At 39.6% G+C, this 21,168-nt stretch overlaps 2 protein-coding genes across 7 annotated transcripts in view; both read left to right on the top strand.

Annotated features, from left to right (window-relative positions):
- Window positions 1-3,154: 3,154 nt before the first annotated feature.
- alox5ap (arachidonate 5-lipoxygenase-activating protein) lies at window positions 3,155-6,013 on the top strand. Of its 5 annotated transcripts, none has more exons than XM_028982881.1 (6): window positions 3,155-3,296; window positions 3,399-3,480; window positions 3,693-3,744; window positions 4,152-4,222; window positions 4,464-4,545; window positions 4,723-6,013. In XM_028982881.1, the coding sequence occupies exons 1-6, from the start codon at window positions 3,227-3,229 to the stop codon at window positions 4,927-4,929; spliced, it is 564 nt and encodes a 187-aa protein (XP_028838714.1). In that variant the 5' UTR covers window positions 3,155-3,226; the 3' UTR covers window positions 4,930-6,013. The 5 variants fall into 5 exon arrangements, with proteins under 5 accessions (XP_028838714.1, XP_028838716.1, XP_028838718.1 ...); XM_028982884.1 differs by having other exon boundaries at window positions 3,169-3,296; window positions 3,443-3,480; XM_028982883.1 differs by lacking the exon at window positions 3,693-3,744.
- Window positions 5,128-21,168, top strand: part of b3glctb (beta 3-glucosyltransferase b) — a 34,740-nt gene continuing 18,699 nt past the window's right edge. Inside the window, exons 1-8 of one of the 2 annotated variants that reach the window (XM_028982879.1) lie at window positions 5,128-5,262; window positions 6,029-6,093; window positions 6,935-6,966; window positions 9,267-9,297; window positions 10,702-10,811; window positions 19,030-19,103; window positions 19,925-20,036; window positions 20,135-20,271. In XM_028982879.1, coding sequence (XP_028838712.1) covers window positions 5,219-5,262; window positions 6,029-6,093; window positions 6,935-6,966; window positions 9,267-9,297; window positions 10,702-10,811; window positions 19,030-19,103; window positions 19,925-20,036; window positions 20,135-20,271 — 605 coding nt within the window. In that variant the 5' untranslated portion in view covers window positions 5,128-5,218. The remainder of the gene's footprint in view (window positions 5,263-6,028; window positions 6,094-6,934; window positions 6,967-9,266; window positions 9,298-10,701; window positions 10,812-19,029; window positions 19,104-19,924; window positions 20,037-20,134; window positions 20,272-21,168) is intronic. The other variant, XM_028982880.1, reaches the window with a different exon arrangement.

Below are 21,168 nucleotides of genomic sequence, written 5' to 3'. Positions count from 1 at the left end.
TGTTTTTTTTAATTAATATCAAAATGTACATAACTAAAAGAAAGTCAAAAGGTAGACAATTGAAATATTAAAATGTATTTACAAAAAAAATTATTGGTTTTTATGTACAGTAGTAGAGGCCAATCAGCCAGTAGTGTGACAAATCAATGAGGACTTGCATTTGATTTGATTTGCTCATAAAAAGCAACAAAATTGTAATCCTCGATTGTTAAGTTTTATCCCTCGTGGATTTGTACCAAATTGTCCTTTTGATTCACTCAGCAGTGAGCTTACTGAGAAACCGGCTCATGTTGACCCTGAACACTGATTCCTACGGGATTAAATGCCATAAAACAGAGACAAGGCCTCACCAGCCAAGCCCTGCTCTGACGGACCTGATTAAAACCGTGAACTGGGTGGCAGTAGACTGAGAGGTTTAGACACTGGTCTCCAGGACCTGGATAAAGTCATTTTCAAGCTTCTAACTGATTGCGGAAATAAACATCAAACTTGATCCATATATTCATCTTAACCAAATATGGAAAGAACTTTGTTTATACAAGCTCCATTTATCATGTAAACAGATTTTTTACAATAATATACTGCTCAAAACATTTAAGAAAAAGTATCTACTGGGATATTGATCTGGTCAGTTAAGTAGCAGAAAAGGTCGTTAATCATCTATTCGACTATTGTAACTCTCTCCTGGCTGGAGCCTCTGCAGTCACCATAAAACCACTCCAGATGATCCACTTACACACGCACATGCGTACACATTGCACAAACAATACAAGAATGTATAAATACATTATAATTTTTCTTCGTCTTGCACCTAACAATCTGAGCATGCTCCTCGCTGACAAGTTGAGCCTTATCAGGGCTCTTAGTTTGTAAACTCAATATTCTATAGAAATCAAACGAGAATTGCTGGTGTCTTCCTCTTGTAAGTCGCTTTGGATAAAAGCGTCTGCTAAAAAAAGTGAAGTAAAGTAAAGTAAAGTAAAGTAAAGACACTCTACATTTGTACATTTATGGCATTTAGTCAACTCCCTTATCCAGTAGTTACAGGGACAGTCCATCCGGAGCAACTAAGGGTTAAGTGACTTGCTCAGGGACACAGTGGTAGCAAGTCGGGTAGCATTGCATTCAAATATGTTCTAATATTACATAAAAATGGTTTATTCAAGAATGTCTTAGGTAGGCTGTTAACAAATTAAAGATTTTGCAGTTATGGGTTAAAGCAACGTGTTCTGTGTATGTTAAGAGGGTGCATTTGATTAATAAAGTAAAGACTTTCATGGCATTCTAGTTAAGTGCCTTCAAGTGAATTCAAATGGGAAGGGTGCAGTGTGACCCTACAGTAAAATGCAACTGCCTCATGATTGCTGTATTGCTGATTGCTTTTTTTTATTTTATTTTATTTTTTTACTTTTGAGCATTGGAAATGCTGCGCTGTAAACCATTAACATGGTTTTGAACAAAGTGGACAAGGATTGTAGATGCAGTTAATCTTAGCTTAGTGTACAGTACTGAAGTGCAGTGCCACCGTGTGACCCGGTACCTTGGACAGCACCGGCTTTTGGGAATTCAGCACCACTGCAAGGGAAAGCCTGGTGAGGTCTACGCCCATCTTAAGGCTGCACTCGAATGCCATTATGATGATATATGTCACAAACAGACTATACTTAAAGTCTGTTTGCAGTCTAACACTAGAACTTTTTCAGTATTTATTATGGACTTTGAACTGAACTATGACCTGTGTTTGGAATGTAAAGCACTGCAAGTCCTTAATAATGTGTGTGCATTATGTTTAATGTGGTATTTTTCAGGACGGATATGTACTGTTTTGTGTTGCAGCTCCAGTGGGTCCGGACACTATTGAGACTCCTTTAAATTTTTCACTTGTTGTTATACTGCAGCTATTTGGTAAAATCATTTAAGTTCATTTTTTTTTAGCTCATTAATGTACACACAGCACCCCATACTGACAGAAAAACACAAAAACACAGGAGATGGGAGAAAGTTGTAGAAAGCCAACCATCACTGCAGCCCTCCGCCAGTCATGGCATTATGGCAGAGTGGCTTGATGGAAGCCTCTCCTCAGTGCAAGACACATGAAAGCTTGCATGGAGTTTGCAAAAAATAAAACACCTGAAGGACTCCTAGATGGTGAGAAATAAGAGAATAACGTTTTTACCTTAATTCTAAGCAGTACGTGTGGAGAAAACCAAGCACTGCTCATCACCTGTCCAATACAGTCCCAAAAGTGAAGCATGGTGGTGGCAGCATTATGCAGCTGCAGGGACAGGACGACTGGTTGCAATCGAGGGAAAGATGAATGTGTCCAAGTACAGGGATATACTGGACGAAAACCTTCTCAAGAATGTTCAGCCCGACTGGGCTGAAGGTTAACCTTCCAACAAGACAATGACCACAGCTAAAATAACGAAGGAGTGGCTTTACAACAACACAATCTCTACAGAGACCTAAAATGGGTATAGGAACATGTGATATTTCTTTGTTAATAAATCTGCAGGCTACAGGTTGCACAATTTAGACTACCAGTATATTTTCTGTCACATTTATTTCTGCCTTCAACAAATTTAGTAGTGTTCTTACTTTTACTTATCAGACCACACAACATATGAATGGTAAATAATTAGGATGATGTACTGGTGAGACCTGCTATATTCAACCATGTCATGCCAACAGACTTAACCTATTAGTGAATGCATATTGCAAATAGTGCTTTTTAATGACTTGCATTGCTCTATTTACACTGACCAGCAGGAGACACTCTTCCATCAGCAGTGTGGCTCTGATCAGAATCTGCCTGCATCCACTCGTGATACATCTGATGTTTAGAAATCTGAAAAAAAATACACTCGACAAAAAAAAAAAAAAAGGTTGAACCAAAAATGAAATCAATGCAATGGATTCTGTTAAAACTAACACCATTCATGTTCACCCATTCAAACTATATTTTCTTTATGTACTGAATGGCATTTCTAAAATTGTAAACCAGTTGTATAAAATGCAGCTGTATTTTTGACTATAAAATCAAATAGCTCTCTCAGATAATTGTCTCTCTGTGAGTTCGGCCTGTATATTTTACATGGGCTAAAGGCCCCTCCCAAAAGGAAATTCACAGGGTGGTGCTTAGAAGTGAGTTCATATCATGGTTTAGTTGTAGAGTGTATGCTGCAGAGTACAGGTGTGAGACACCCACCTACCATATTAACCAAAAATGAATACCGAGATCATGGAGAACATCTATCTTCTGGTGTTGGTCACTCTCTTAAGTGTCATGCAGAATGGTAAGTATTCAGACTTTACTCCAGTTATGTCAAAGCGTGTGACTTTTTAAAACAAGTATGTAAATTTTAAATACATTGTTTTGATATGTACCTTTTTTTAAGCATTCTTTGCTTTGAAAGTGGAGAAAGACTGTAAATCTCAACAGGTTAAACCTGCAGCCTTGGAACGACTGTCCATTGCCACGTAAATATATAAATGTTTTTTTTTTATAATTCTTGATATTAGATTGTTCTTATTACTATCGCAATTGAATGAGTAGGTATAAATATTATTGTGAATTGCTTATATGAACAGTGTGCATTTGTTCTGTTCATAGTCACTGTGTAATTTGCATAGTACTTCCCAGGATCCTGTGTGAACAGTGAACTTTCCATTACATTTGCATTTTTACTCAGAACCAGTGGTGGAGACAGCGTAAAACACGAATTTGGCAGTTATTTTGGACAGGTACACGGCAAGCGAGATAAACGATGAATGTAGATGGAACAGATCAGTTGTGGTCGGCTGAAAGGCTCGGCATGTTTGCTGCTATGGCAATATGAGCAGCATGATTTTAAGGCATTAAACCACTTCCGATTGTAGCTTGTAATTAGGAAGTCCAATTCCAACTGCTCAGTCAAGGTTTATGTATTGGGACTGACCCGAGTGTGAACCTCTGATAACAGTCGCTGAATGCATGTTGGGATTAACCATAGGGCAGACAACATGAGCACTCACAGACTTGGCGTTGTCCAGAAACCAAAACCTTTGTGGATAAATCAAGAACATCAGTCCTTTCGAACAGGAAGTTTGAGAAGGAAGTCCTTCTTTTCTACCATCGTTCTAATTTTCATGTTCCCCTTTGAATATTCCAGGCGCAACTGCATGGATTTATACCCAACGTTCCTGGCCATCATGTGGTGTGCCGGCATCTGCTTGAGTCAGGGTGAATATGCCTATTCAGTTTATTCAGTTTAGTTCTTAATGAGCCTTTTACTAGGGTGGATCTGAAGGTCTGAATGTGGTCTGAAACCACACTTCCTCTGCAGGAACCACACAAGAATGCTCCTTTGTTAGTGCAGGTTGCATTAACAAACAGAACATCAGTCATTCAAACATTTTATTTGTACCACAATACTTTTTTTACTATAAGTCTATATGTGAAATTGCAATTTCTCCTTTTGCAGCCGCAGCGGCCTTTGCAGGCCTGATGTACTTGTTCTCTCGCCAAAAGTATTTTGTGGGCTACATGGGGCAAACATCTCAGAGGTGAGGGGAAAAGCATGGCTGTTCTTGTAAATAACAAATGCACATGCTGCTCTGCATAAACCTAATATTCAGCATGGCCCTTAGCTCTGAGTGTTGTGTCATTTTGTTGGCCCCACGCTACTTCCTTCCTGGAGGTTTCGTCATCCTTTGACTTAAAATGTGTTTCCTACATGGCAGCACCCTGGGGTACCTGTTTGGAAAGCGTGTGCTGTCCTTCCTCTTTCTGATGTGTTTGGTGGGGATCGGCAACTTCCTGCTGGTGAAATACTGGAGCAACGATTACAAGGAGTACATCCAAACCATCACCAATGCGGCTTCCACCCTCCTCCTCATTCCATGAACTCCTTGGCCAAGCAAAAACTTTTTTCAGTGCTGTTCAAATGAAATATCTTAATTTGCCATAATTTTTTACAGAAAAATTACAAAATGAAAATGCTATAATGACTTGTATTTAATAGTGGTAACACAGAAACCACTTCTTTATGCTGGCCTAAGCATGTCTAAATTGATCATTAACCAAATCAATGCTCAAAAGAGTCTGTTTGGAACTTTTTAGTCACCTGTATTTTTTCCCTCTAGACTGCCATATAGTAGCTGTTCATTTAAGTCACAATATTGTTTTTGAAATCTTTAGATTTGGTCAGTGTTCGTTGTGTTTGTTCATATTGAGAAGATGAATGACACCTGTGAACTTGCACAAATCTACTTCATTCCCAGGTATAAAATGACGTCATTGCATGTCTTTGCATCATAGCACTGTAATGAAGGCGTGTACGAAATAACAAGAAACAAACCAAGAATGTCTGACAATTTAAAGTAAAACAACAGATCTAAAATGGATGAAGGGTTTGTAACAAACACATTTATCAGAATGTTTAACTGCTACTACTCCCATTTTCATGACGTCACAATAACAGCTGCCTGTTCCTCCATGCAAATGGTGCATTTTGTTTGGTGATATGTATGACTAGTATAGTGACATATAGTGTTTATGTGATCAATAATTAATCGCTCCATTCCTTTATGATCCCAAATTGCCCTACTGCAGTGAACATATTCTCTTCTATTTGGACTTATTTGGTTGCCATGGAAAACAAATTTGCGTTTGAAGTTTCTGTTCCTTTAAAGTCGCCCTCTGGGTGTTGCCAAGTCTTCTCTGGCGTTTTAAATGTGGTTGTGCAAACTGGGAGTTTTTGAATTACGTTTGACATTGTCTATTGCTTATACCAAACACATTGTATATTTCCACTAGCCATTTTATCTAACATTACATGATATTAAAACATAAATGAGATGTCTCTGCTGTCCGTAATTTTACGGAATCTGGCAACACAAGGCAACACCCGGAAGTTCGCGTCGTTCTGTCTGAAACCCACGATTTCTGTATCATTTTATGTATGCATTTCTATTGTAGTCTTTTTTTATGTGCCATAACTTTGACCCAATTACAAGCCCCCCGTCAGCTCTATTTGCAATGTTTCAGTTGTGCCTGCTGGGTTCACACATGTGTCATGGAAGGATGCCCGTTTGTGTCTCTTTTTTCAGTCGGTAAGTAAATGATCTGATAGATTATGCTCCATGCCATTTCCAAGCCGACTATTATTTATGAACTCTTTTATAACTATTGTATTACTATATTGTCCAGTATTAATCTAGTAAAGTTTCATTTCACTGGTCGTTTCTGAAGTGAAGCCACAGCATTACACATGCAGCACTCTGGGAAATGAAATCATTGATAGGTTTCTGTTCATATTCATGTTTTTGTGTACATTTGGTGTATATTTGCTTAGTGGATGTTATTTCAGCGCTTATTTTTCTTCTTGAAACCCAAATGCGTCATAATAGAATTAATTCTGCATACATATTGCAGTGGTGATTCGGCCAACCCAAGGTATTGCTAGGAAATGATCACAGCTTTAGAGGACTGTCATTTATATAACATATTATAATTTACGATGAATAATAGATTATGTTATATAGATTTTTTGTGGTTGTTTATGTTGTGTTGATTTTAAGTTGTTATGAAATGTGCATTATGCAGGGATTTTCAAGCCAGGAAAGGTAGAGGGCACTGCAGTACTGTACACCACTCAGTACACATTTCCACGCTAGAAGTCTCCATGGGATTTGGGGGATTTTTTTAATGGCCATTCTTATTGGCCATTTACACATATTCTAGCAGCATATTTAAGGGTTTAGATGAATGAGAGGAAGATTCAGGTTCTACCAGAGGTTCTACCCACCATAAATGTCCCAGTGATGTTGATTTACGGGCAGTTGCATGATCACACAAGTAAATGGCCACCAACGCCATGCATCCTTGTTCATTTGTGACTGTGCTGAGCTAAAGGTATGACTTATTTTAACAGCATGGGTCATGTCATTGCAGCTCTTCTGTGCAGTGTTGTGAATAGTCTGAAGGTAGGTCTGAAATATTTAAAGTGCATGTTGTTGATGGGTCCAAAGTTATGTCCATTGTGGGTGTAGTACAGAGTGGCCTGTCATTGTCTACATCAAAGGTCTCAAATGTGGAGTTCCACCCTCATTTAACACAAATGATTGAACTGTGCTGCTACTTAATACAGTTGTAATGTTGAAATGTATACTATAAAGGACTTATCATATCTTAAAATTATTTTGTAATATGACAGGTTTTAATAAACTCAGTGTTATTACAAAAGGCCTTATACCTCAGCAAATGTGTTTAAGAAAAATAGTAAATTTGCTGAAAACAACCGCAGTCCAATGTATGAATGATGTAGGCTTTATGTACAGTACAGGCCAAAAGTTTGGACACACCTTCTCGTTGAATGTGTTTTCTTTATTTTCATGACCATTTACATTGGTATATTCTCACTGAAGGCATCAAAACTATGAATGAACACATTTGGAGTTATGTACTTAACAAAAAAAAGGTGAAAAAACTGAAAACATGTTTTATATTCTAGTTTCTTCAAAATAGCCGCCCTTTCCTCTGATTACTGCTTTGCACACTCTTGGCATTCTCTCGATGAGCTTCAAGAGGTCGTCACCTGAAATGGTTTTCCAACAGTCTTGAAGGAGTTCCCAGAGGTGTTTAGCACTTGTTGGCCCCTTTGCCTTCATTCTGCAGTCCAGCTCACCCCAAACCATCTCGATTGGGTTCAGGTCCGGGGACTGTGGAGGCCAGGTCATCTGCTCCATCACTCCTTCTTGGTCAAATAGCCCTTATACAGCCTGGAGGTGTGTTTGGGGTTCATTGTCCTGTTTAAATAAAATATAAAATAAAAATAAATGATTGTCCAACTAAAATGGGATGGCATGCTGCTGCAGGATGCTGTGGTAGCCATGCTGGTTCAGTGTGTCTTCAATTTTGAATAAATCCCCAACAGTGTCACCAGCAAAACACCCCCTTTTCTGCATTTCACAATGACACGGCGGTTGGAACCAAATATCTCAAATTTGGACTCATCAGACCAAAGCACAAATTTCCACTGGTCTAATGTCAATTCCTTGTGTTTCTTGGCCCAAACAAATCTCTTCTGCTTGTTGCCTCCCCTTAGCAGTGGTTTCCTGGCAGCTATTTGACCATGAAGGCCTGATTCGCACAGTCTCCTGTTAACAGTTGTTCTAGAGATGGGTCTACTGCTAGAACTCTGTGTGGAATTTATCTGGTCTCTGATCTGAGCTGCTGATAACTTTCCAGACTGACTGACCTTCATTTCTTAAAGTAATGATGGTCACTCGTTTTTTCTTTAGTTAGCTGATTGGTTCTTGCCATAATATGAATTTTAACAGTTGTCTAATAGGGCTGTCAGTTGTGTACAACTGCACAACACAACTGATGTTCCCAACCCCATTCATAAAGCCTGATAAGGCACACCTGTGAAGTGAAAACCATTTCAGGCGACTACCTGTTGAAGCTCATTGAGAGAATACCAAGAGTGTGCACAAAAGCTGCAGTGATTCAACAAAAGTGCAAAACGCACTTTTGTGTTAATTGTTGTGACCACAATATTGCGAAGTTCTTGATGGACTGATATGTAGTACATCTTTCTTAAAAAGTACCCTTTTAAAAAAATACATATATATATATTATTTGTTTTTATGAAGCTGCAGGAAAATAACATTCACAGTGATGTAAAGATTTAGTCATTTTTTATTTTTTATGATTGTTTAATTGATGTGCTACTTATTATATTGCAATATTGATCTCAGTAATGGCAATATTACTTTTTTCCCAAATCATGCAGTTGAGATAAGAAATAAGAAACCAAAAATATCGCAATCGCCCGAAGTGGCTTGCTGCAGTCTGGTAACAAAAACAAAGCAAAAACATTTATATATCAAATACAAATGTATTGTGTTGTTAATATTGTATTTTAGAAGAGCATCTGGCCGTCACAGTGTCTAACAAGAAAATCTCTGCCCCTTGGACTTAAATTTGGCTTCCTTAAATCTGCTGAAACCCTGCAGGAAGCTTAATTCCCCGTCTGCTCAAAATAGACGTATACATGGCTTTTTTTTAAACATGAGCCATAAGACTCGCAAACAAAGGTTGCCGTCTGGGAGCATTATTAGATTTCTCTGGAAAAAAGTCCTTTTCTTGACTGTGACGTACCTGGCAGACACGATTCAAAGAATCAGAGGTTTTAAACAGCGTTTTTTTTTTTTTTACAAATTAAATGATAAATGTGTATTTATGCACAGTTTCATAATCTTTTCTCTCTCCCCATTCCCAGACACCAGAACATGCTTTACACAGATGCCCAGGTGAGAAAAAAAGAAGCTTGTCAACATTCATAATCAATTATCCACGTTCAGTCCTATGGTTTGATTGTTTTCTTGTTCCTGGAGCCATTTAGTACAATAATATCTATTTCATTTAGGTTGCATTTTTACTGTTTTAGTTTAAACTCATTCTGAAAGGGTTTTTTTTTTGTATAAGGAGAATTTGAAGGCTGCCTGATTGGCAGCTCTGAAAGGGAGTTGGCTTGTCGGATTTAAATTTCCTCTAGGTACAGATTAAAATCTCATCAAGTGAGACAGTTAAGCATTAAGTATCAAAACACTGCACAAGAGAGGTTTTGCCGTGGCATATTTAACCATTAAAATATTTCCCCTAGGTAATTTAGTAAATTAGGGCTGTCATAAAATATATTTATCTGGAACCATATTTTATTGATATTGGCTGGAGGAATCAGTGTATTAAAATGAGCCAACATTTTATGTTCCATGTATTATGTTCAATTTCCAATGCATTGAGTTGGTTGTCAAATTCATATAGTCTGGCATAATGTGTGTTTGAGGCCAAAAATATATAAAATATATTGGCTTGGTTACTCACATGTTATACCTTTGTTTTTTGCATCTTATTTTGAACCTAAAAATGCTGCTATTTATTGATGATCCTGACATTTAATTGATGATTGTCCGTGCATGGGACAGGCATTGATCCTGGTCCTATTCAGTTGTTTCCCTCTTCGTGTACATGCCACCAATTGAAAGTATGCTTTCACGTGGGAGAATAGGGCTTGTGCACTTAGCAACAGGTGTGGCGAAATGTTATTTGCCGATACACCTCCCATCTGCCCCTGTGTCCATCTGTCTGGATGAATGCGGCGTTAGCAGGTCTGAGGAGAACACAGGTTCTACATTCATGGTTCACGGATAAAGTGGAGCTCATTTGGTCAGGTCGGACACTGTTGCTATGGCTTTGGACCGACCACCTTTTTAACCACCATGGGGGCCATTCAGTGTTTGTGCTTTATCGTCTGTAAAGCTTTTATGTTGTTTACTCAGATTTTTTCAGCTCACACCAGAAAGACCCATTTCACTTTTAGTGTGCCAGACATACAGATGGCACTTTGAATGCCGTTATAGCCATTATAAGCAGTCGACAGTAGTGTTCCCTTTTGATGTTGTTATTTTAAAACATTCAAAGGAGAGATTGTGTGAAAGAAAAAATCCTTAGATATCCCTTTAGGGTGTATAATATGTGGGTAATTTAGGGTGGTGGCAGAGATTTGTGAAATTATGATGCGCTATGTTGTTGAAATTTACATGAATTCAGTGCAATGTTTTATGGCAACATCTCATTTAACACTTTTATGTATGCCAAGTCATTTTGAAGTTGAGATCTGGAAGTCTGCTTCAATTCAGAATATCTGTGTTCAGAGCCAAATGAGGTGGTGTTTGTGATCCAGAGCCAGAAGAACAAATACCATGCAGAACAGGCTGAGAAGAAGAGACAGGAACTTTTCCATCAAGCTGTGAGCCTCAAAAAGGTAACAGAGCATCGACATCAGCCAGGCATTCTTTGGCTACAGGAGAAGTAGCTGACATTGTCTGCCTAGACTGTGGCACTCTGAATGTAGCTTTGAAGATGTTCCTTGAAGAAGTGGTTCTCAAAGTGGGATCCATGGAACCCCAGGACATATAAAATATCACTTTAGAAAGAAAGTAGTGCTGGGTATGTTCATTAAAAGGTCACAGATTGGGGTCACATGTGTTTTGTGCACCCTCCGAATGTGGCTGATTTAGTGTAGTAGCCTGTAAATAAATCTATTACACACAAAGAAATAATGCAATTGTAACACAACGATTTGAGATATTTCATAAAACAGACTGAGACTAGTTGTTTTACTTTTTTAAGACCCTCCATGGGTCATCTTAAAAAATAATAAAAAAAATTGTGAGGTAACACAAGTAACTTTTACTATATGGATGTATGATGGAAAGCAAAAAACAACCTGTTGTGCTGCTGATCAAATCAATATAGATGGCAGCCTTTTCTCTATTTTCATATGTGAAACACACAATCAGAGACCATAAGCAGACCTGGTTGCTTCATAAACCACATTGTTGTGAGATCAACAAAACACATTTGTTCCCAATTAGATGAAGAGCACAGAAACGTATTCTATGTTTGTAAGTGAAAACAGGTTGAAAAGATGCTGTGATAATGTGGTAATGTGGTAATGTGCCCTAAAGGGTCCCTGTCCTTAAATATCTTAAGAACCACAGTTTAATGTAATGGGCATCACATTGCTCAGTTTCATGTTGAATGTTCTCCGGGAATACACTGAAAATACAATGGACCAAACTGCTATATAAAAGCACGAACTCTATTGTCCTATTCACACAGTGAACCAAGGTTCACATTGACAGAAGAGTCTGTGAAATACAAAAGATCCAGTCATCTATCTGAATTGCACTTTACTGTGCTTCATCAGTTTACCTGTTATTTTCCCCTTATTTCACACAACCATGTGTGAAATATTCATTTCCATGTGTGCGTTCTCCAAATGTAATTTCTGTAGTTCATATTTAATTTCTGTAGCCCATAAAAAACTCAAGATTAGGATGAAGATTGTGTCTGTCCACAGTGGTGCAAACAGCAAATCTACATTTCACCCATTTCATTCCTTAGGAAAGTACAATACTAATGAGTTCTTAAACCTGCTAAACATATTAAGTAAAAAAAAGACGCAATAACAGTGCATATTTTTCGTGAGCTGCTGTAGGAATATCATCAGTTCACTGGTTGCTCATGTGAATGCCCAGGAACATTTCAGTTTACTTGTTTTGTAACAGAACTTTGTCTTTCTTTTCTCTTCTGGTTCTTATCATTATGCAAAAGGACTTGAACCGTTTAGTACCTATAACCACAAAACTACGGCCTCCGCCAAGAACAGTGCGGTAACGGCTGTAAAAATTCACAATTAATGAAACTCCTGAGAGATTCCAGGTTTTCCCTCAGAAGTACTAAATCACTTGTTAACATCCAAGCCGTTTCGTGTGCAGTCGCCTGAGTAGTTGGAAAATATTCATGGTCACGACAAAGTGAAATGGAGAAGTCCTCCGTGAGGGCAGACTTTTAGGTCAGATGTACACTGAAAAAAGCGAACTGAATTAACCTGTCACTAATATTTTAGCATTGACGTAAATAATGTAAATAAACCAACCAAACGGACTCTAACCTGGATTATTTTTATCCTCCAGTATGTATTTCTAGATCCAGATCGAAAGATATATAGATCTTTAGATCAATCAATTAATCAAAAAATGTTTAGGTTAGGTTTTGTGCTGGGGACAGTAACTACGTGGGTGCACACCATATAGGGGACACGGCTACGACTGTAATCCTTTTTGTCTAATCGGATGCGATGATAGAGATTATTTCTGGCCGAGATGCTCTGTTTAGATTACAAAACATGGAAAATAGTCTATCACAACGCCATATTGAGCTATTATGAATGTCGGTGTACTGTAAACTATGATCAACCTTTCATGCTCCCACTGAGCTCTAGACAAACATCTTAGCAGGTATCAGAATTCTCCCAAGAGAATTTGCCTGTGCATTTATTACTGATAGGATAACAGGGCTAGCAATGAATTGAACCATACTGGGAAGGATATTTTGCTGGCACATAGGGTAGGATGAGGAGTTAAAGGTTTAAGCCACATGATGCAGTGATTTCAACATGGTTAATGACACAACATTAAGTGAAAGTGAGGTGATTGTTATTGTGAAACACTGCAGCAACCAGAGGTGCAGTGTGTGGGGACGGTACCTTGCTTAAGGCGACCTTAGGTGGGTCGGGATTCGACCTGGCAACCTTACGATTTCAGGTCTGTTTCCTTACCTGCTTGGCCAACCACTGCCCCTTAAAAGTCACACACACACGCACGCACACAAACACACACAGACATAAATATATAGGTGGAACAGTACTGCTAGATTTACATATAGAAACGTCTATTTTAGGAAAATTTAGGAAAATTGCTACAATCATGACAGTCAAGACCAGGGGACAGAGAAAAAGGACAAGGGGACAGAGAAAAAGGACAGATAAAAAGAGAAGTTAGGGAGAAAGTCAACATTTAGAGAAAGGAGAGAAAAATAAAGGAGGGGAGGGGTGGAATTTGGAGACGGAGGAGAACAATCTGCTTCGGTACCTGCTTAAACAAACGAATAAGAAACGGCAGAAAACAGCAGTTACAAGCAGCATCTGTATAAGTCACAGTAAACCATGAATATTACATGTTATTTAACAGCACACAGTTCTAATAATACAAGACATATTCGGCCGGACCGGAGAGTGTGCGTCTGTGAAAATGTGCTTGTGCACCTGTGTGAGCCATTATGTGTACCCCTGTGTGTGTGTGAACGCACCCATGCGCACAAGGCGGCCACAATACAGGAGCTCCAGCCGGATACACCTGGGCAGACCAAGTCCTTGTCCTGGCAACTCACAGACCCAAGGACCCCCACCCCCTGCAAAGCACCCAACAGAGCCAGGAGGGCCATATAGCAACACATCAACAAAACTGCAATAATGTACATAATGTTGATTATTGTGCAGATTTGTATTATATCTTCTGCTTGTAAATATATGAATGTGTGTGTGGGTGTGCCAAATGTTCTCTTTCAACATATTACATTTTCATGAAAATTGCTGGACCAAATCTTTATTCATTAACATCAGATTAAAATTGCATTTCCGGTTGCTGGTGAATATCCCAGGTTAAGTTCAGAAGATGGACTAGGCTTACATTCTTATTACATATTTCTGCATGCATGACTACACACATTTCTAATAAAGGTGGGATTGGTGCAAGCATTTCCTCCATGACTTCCCAAGTTCTTCCAATGCATTTCATACACACAAAAAAACAGGGTCCAATAACAAAAATTAAAACATTTTAAAATGTACTCATGAACAGGCTATTAATATGAATAAATTGAAAGATTAAATTAAATTAAATACTTTAAAAATGCACATTTTAAAACATACAGCAGTGTTTATTGTAATGTTGCTGCACTGCATCTTGCTACCGCACCCATGAAGGCCACACTGCACTTTTATCCCTCCCACTTTCCTCCACCTCTTGAGCACAGGAGGCGGGAGATTGATTGGCGGCCATTGTTGTCAAGTGCTGCAACAGGGACCCTGGCTCCTCTCCAGCGAGCATGTCCTACCTCAATCGGTTATTGTTGTGCATCACTGTAATTGGTCCTTCTGAAAGCAAGTTTTAATTTATTTAATCATTATCTTCTGAGAATGAGTTTGTCTACCTGTCAGTTTGGAAGACTGTGCCACTCTGGCATGGCAGAGGGAGCATTTAAATTCATGGTGGTGTTCAAGCAACGAGGTTTGTATGAATAAATTTGTCATCTATAGTAATAATAGAGCTGCATTTCCTTAGTATTTGCATCACCATGAGCAATTCAAACTGCTTCAGCAAATTATTGCCTAGACACCACCACTGCATAAAGTCCCAGCTGCTAGCGGGGTGTATCCCACAGATCTTTGGTTTCCACTGATATCTGGTCAGTGAAGGTCATAGCTTTTAACATAATTTTCAAACTGACTCAACTCGTTCCTGAGATTCCCTGTTGACTGGTCCTGCTGAGCAATTCAACGCCTGCTGTTGCCAATGGTGGGCTTTTAATGGCTAAATTGTGTCATCCGATGCACAAACAAAGTGGCCTGAGTCTGCATTGAAATCACTGAATTATCTACATTTGAATCAATCAAATCAAAGTTCTGACAAAGGATTTATTTAACACTTGGTACCATTTCTTGGTCACTGCTTCCCATCCCTGCTCCTAGAAAACTTTGCATTCTGGCATGCCATGTTCATTATTAGGCAATTGGAACTCTGACACTAATTAAGATCGGGTTGGAGTGAAAACATTCTGTCAGGGGCTACTCCAGGGGCATGACTGGTACACAGTGTTCTGCATTTCTGATCTCACTGAAGCAAATTTATGACACTGACCATGTTAAAGCCAAGAGAATTTGTTACATCACACTCTTCTGGACCATTCTCACATCATGCTGGTTAACATGGATCATGAAGATCCTTCTGAGAACATAATTACAAGCCAAATTTGCCTGTAACAAATGTACTGTCATCTAAAATATTCCTGTGTTTCTCCCTACTTCCTAAGATTCACTCTCATTCCTGCTCACTTCTTCTCTTTCACCTACAGTTTGCTCTTCCTCACTTTCACAAGCTGCTTAATATTCAGCGGTCAGTTTTGGTTACAGGTTCTGGCAGATGATGTGACATGGAAAAACGTGCCGTCTCTATGATTGCAGCAATCAACAACATGCAAATTTGATGCAATCAGAAGTTTGTCAAATTGTTTGCACCAGAACCTCAGAAATGAAAAGGGAACAGAGTGAGGGTGTGTTTACCTTACCATTAAAGTGTTTGGCAAGGGAAGCGCAGAATTCCACGTAAAGGGATATGCATGTCAACAGCTCTCTGGGTGAAAAGAGGTTGTGTTAAATAAAAAGCCCCAGGAAGCTTGGAGGAAGGTGTTTCCTTGCTGATGTCTCTATGATGTGTCTGTAACCCTTTTGCTATTTTTCTATACGGTACACGTAGGATGAGGAGTTCTGGGTTTGCTCATGCCTTTTTAAGCATTTTTATAAAACATCCAGGGACACTGGGCACAGGCAGGGACTCACCCAGGCGGGGTGCCAGCGCACTACTGAGCACACACACCACTCACTCACTCCCACAGTCTATTTAGAGTCGCCAGTCCACCTAGTGCCACCTTCATCCATTTAACGGCAGCAGGAAACCCGCACCAACGTGGCAAGAGCATGCAAACTCTGCACACACAAGGTCCAATGGTGTTATTTGAACTCACATGAACACGTCTCTAACTGCCATGCTGCCGTGATGCCCTCCCTCCTTTGCTGTTAGGGTAAAATAATTTGCCAGGTGGAGTTTGCCTGAAATGGCCTGCTTCAGTTCACTGTGTTCGTGATGAATTATGACTGATTATGTTCTCGTCTTCTGTCTTCCTTGTGACAAATGTACTGGCGGTTCGGGATTTACTTCTAATTATGGGTCCACTTCCTTACCCGCAAGCCCACCACTGACCCAGCATAATGAGCTGTGTGTTAGTTATCAGGAAGTAGAAGAGCTGCCCTCCTGGTCTTTCAGCACCTTTAGTCCCTTCACTCCTGACTACAGCTAACCCATCTTCCCATTTAACCAATTATTTGTAACTTCTTTCTGTTTAATGCACTGCACATGAAATCACACAGGTCATGTAATTGTTGACTGGCCTGTATTTTCTTTGAAATGTCCAATGCACAATTCATTTGACCCTACATTTTCTGTTCAAAGGCTGTTCATTTGAGCTGTATGTTCCTGAGCTTTGTGCTGAAGCTAGAGAAGCCGCATCAACAAGTGGAGAGCATGCAAATCCAGTGCTGGGATTCAAACTCACAACCTTGGAGGTGTGAGGTCAACTAAGCAAACACTTGTTTCAGAAAATGGTTTTTGGTATCGCTGGCACATCTTTTTCAGATGATTGTCTTATACTTATACTTATACAGTTGCTCTCATCAGTTATGCGTGGGTGTCATTTTTGCATCATTTACCTGAGGAAGGGATGGCAGTGCAATGCACTATGGGAATTAGTCATTCCGGCAGCGGCAGTGCGATCGTCTGTGGGAGAAACTTTGGTTTCCTGACATTCATGTGGATTTATCGATCTACCTAATGATTGTCACAGGCCTTCTGTGCCTCTGTGGTTTTGCTTGTATTCCTTATGGGTTCCTCGTCACTTGCTACTTCTTCTTCTCACTGGTCCCCAATATGCCCACGTTCAGATGCCCTCCTGTTATGTCCCTAGTCTTAACATTTCATGGCATTTCTTCTCTTTCTTCCTCCAATCCTTGCTCTCAGACACACCCAGGAGCAGTGTTCATTTGCTCTGAGCCGTACTCTTCAATAAAAAAATACTCTCTGTTTTCAGAGCAGAAGGATGACCGCTGCAGGGTGAAGTTTAAATCATGGGCTAAATCCCCATATTTCCATGCCTTTAAAAAAAATAAAAACTCATTAAAAATGTGTTCTCCTTTACTCACCTTTGTCAAAGCCCTCACCGGCCCAGTGGAGGGAGTTCTTTTGGAAAGAGGCTCATTAGAATTCTGCCTCTTGTGCAGCATGGCGTGGTTGTGCATATGTGTCTGTGTGTGTGTCAGGCTGACGTTGTCTGAACATGCATCTTGACATAATCTTGAATGGGAGCTGTCCAGCATAGGTGGGATTGACATGCTGTTGTGTGTGTGTGTATGTGTGGGAGTGGAGTGGAGTGTAGTGTGCTATCTTTTATTTATTTATGTGATGTTTGTTTTTGCATATTCACCAAATGTGTCTCTCTGCATGCTACTCTGAGATTTACTGGTCTCATTGCTTTTGTCATGCCACTCACATCTCACTCCACCTGTGCTTTTGGAATAATTCATGCAAACACTGATTCACTGTGTTATAAATGGCAATATATTTTTTTTCTGCTGCGGTAGAGTTGAGATAATTCTACACAAATGATTTACGAGTGGGCCACTGGACACATGACTACTTTTGCTTGATAGACGCAGACACTCCACTGAGCCCTATAACAGGATGACAGGACAATTGAAGCTCTTTTGCAACTAAATCTTTACTTCTGTTGCATTGGAATCACAACCTATCAAACAGGCATTTGACCAAAAAGGTGCAATGCTATGACATGGTGCCAAAAGGCAGACGTGCTGCTGATAACTCATTTCTTGCCAAAGCTTTTTGGTGTGAATTAAAAAAATTGAGGATGAAGTGAAGTGTCACTAAGGTAAGATAAGATATGACAGACACACCAGGATGTAACACCCCCACCACCAAAAATCAATGTATGCTGTTGATTAAACTAGATAATCCAGAAATGAATGTGATAATGTGTTCTGGCCATTTCTAATACAGGATCTCCAGGTTGAAACATTGTTGTGACGCCCCAGGGCCATTGGGTGATCAAAGCCGGTGCTGGCACCTATTCAAGGAGTCCTGATTCATCTCAGCTGAAGCCACTTGGGCATGGTTACTCAGGACTAAAGCAGTTTGGCAGCACCCAGTGGGGGCTGCGACATTAATGTGGTTCCTGTTGAGACATACCTTATGTTTGTTCCCAGTTCCTGTCTATCGACACATGCCTGCGGGCCTGTTTTAATTTGTCCCTGTTTCCTTATTTCCTGTGTTTTGGCCATTCCAGATGTCCCATTCCCTTCCCTGGTCAGCCCTCAGTCGTGACAATTGTGGATACAATGACCACCACATATGTTAGTTCGTGTTCGTCATCCTGGAGAGAATCTTGACCTTGGCCTGTCCGTTTCCCTAGATAGATAAAAGTAAAAAGCTTTTCCAAATTTACATTTTGCTCATAGCGATATGCGCCGCATGCATCCCTGAACTTGTTATGGCACCGGTGTCTGCAATCTGGGATTCAGCATATGCCATAATGAAATACTGAAATGAATACTTGAAAGAGAACTTAGGGTTACTTCCTTGCTGAGAGGCAAGTGTCTTGCACAGCAAGTCCCAGTCAGGACTGCCATATAGGAATATTCCCCATCAGAAATGATGCATGGGGGCGTGTTCCCAGAGTGAGATACGTTTCACCAGAATTACGATAGTAACCTTCAGTTTTGTATGCTGCAGGAGTCCACAGTTGTCTGCCTTCATGAGCTGACTGACTACGATGGAAACTGGAGCATCTTGCCTGCCTTACCTCAGTGAGTAATTGATCGCAGTGTACTTAAATTAAGCCTAATGGATTTGCTGTAGTAATTATAACAAATGATTTGAATAATTAATTGTTGTAATTCAGTGAAAAGTTAAGAAGCTGAGGGTTACTTGAGGGAAGTACAGTAAATATTTGCTGAATAATGCTAGACATACTGAGACTCCAGGTTATTAGAGTTTAAATCTCAGCTCTACTAAGCTGCAATGGTGAAGGCTGAAGTTAGCAAAGTTACAGTGAATCTCTGGAAAAGTGTATGAGGCCATTGGGAACTGACGTAGACCCTTAATTGACTTTCCTGTGCTGTGTAAAACAGGACAGAGATAGTGTTGCATTTATTGAAAGCTGTTGGTGTGCCACAAAACTTTTAATTAGTTCTAATTAGAGTGATACACCATAGATGTGTTAACTACATCTGTTAAACTAGTGCAGAGGGATCGGAATAGAGGCCCCAGAGTGCCATTGCCATATTGATTATCATAAAGGAAGTCACACCAAGAGAGTGACATCTTACACTACAACCAGAAATAATGTGCAAGCTTTCCAGATGGCCTGACCGATGTGGCTCTGTCAGTTCAGCTAAATGGGATTTGGGGGTTGAATGTAATGCTTTGAAGATACACAATGCTCAATGCCAGCATCAGGTTGCCTGAAAAACAGAAGGAAGAAGCTCTGCTTTGTGCAGTTCTTGTCAGTGTTACTTGGGGACTTTTTACACACAAGGTCAACTCTGAAATCACACCTACGCCTGTGCTTAAGTCTGTAGTCTCCTGCTGCTTTCAGTGATTTATTGTTCCTCCTCACTGTCCCAAGTCTCTCAGTGTTATGTGGGAACCGCTGCTCGTGGTTTTTCTTCATGGAAGAGGTGACCATGGTGAAAATCCAAACGCTCCTCAGGGTCCTGAGCAGATTTGATGCAGAGAAGGTGAGGTGCACATTTGTGGACACTTCAGTCCCTTGTGCATCCATTTTATTTTCTATTGTACTTGTTTGATTGATCTAATTGATGGATCTATCTATCAGGAATGGTTCCTTGGCAGTCCTCTCTATGACGATGAATCATCTATCATACATCACTATGCTTTCTCTGATGACCCCTCCTCTTTCCAGTACCCTGACTTTGGAGCCGGTTGGGCTTTGAGCAAGGCTCTTTTACAAAGGTCAGTAAATTGTCAAGTCATAGTCAAAAATGACCTAAAACTGAGACATTATATTAAAAACAATAAACAAATAAATAACAACAATAAAATACAAGCTAATAATAATAAATAGGTTTTCAATCAGTATTCAAAGGTGTTCTAGCAGTTTTGCAGGTCTGGCAAAAAAACAGAACAATACTTACATTTTTAATTTCATAAAATTTAATAGAGCTGTTACTAATCCAGAGCTTTATGTCATCATGGCAGTGAAAAAAAGGTTATAGTTTAAGTCCATTGGAGTATCATCAGCATATCATCATATATTTGGCTTTCTTGAAATCTGTCTGCGATAACAAAAAACAAAGTGAGAACAAATGAGGACCAGATATTGAACTTCATGAAACACCACACGGGAGGGCAGTGACCTTTGAAAATGTCACCTGAAAGGCTAAAGACTTCCTTGAAACCAGATTGACACATTAAGAATCCCATTTCTGTGGCATTTCACATTATCTGGATGTGTGTGTTTTTGCCACCCACTACATGAAAAATCTCATTTAAATGGCCAGATGGAATAAAATTTGTAGGGCAGGTTGTTGGCCGCATATGAGCAGGAGTATTAAGAAATATATCAAGACGACAGAACAGAACAACAGCTACACGTGATATCATAAGCCAGCTGTAGTCTATCCCTTTTTTTCATTTGCCTTCATCCCTCGTCCATGTTTTTCTCCATGCTAATATACACAGTTCTGTGCAATTGTCATAGTCAGAAGTGAAACTAATGAACGTTTTTTTCATTTTCCCAACAGTAACTCTGAAATTGTTCAGGAAGGCACTAAAAGACACACATAATAATGTTTAAGGTGTGAAATTGTCAATAATGTTCATGTTGATATCAAGAGATGTGCTAGAAGA

The sequence above is a fragment of the Denticeps clupeoides genome, chromosome 6 (assembly GCF_900700375.1).
Source record: "Denticeps clupeoides chromosome 6, fDenClu1.1, whole genome shotgun sequence".
NCBI classification, from domain to species: domain Eukaryota; kingdom Metazoa; phylum Chordata; class Actinopteri; order Clupeiformes; family Denticipitidae; genus Denticeps; species Denticeps clupeoides.
Note: the sequence above shows the minus strand (reverse complement) of the source record. Positions and strands in the feature narration are given on the sequence as shown.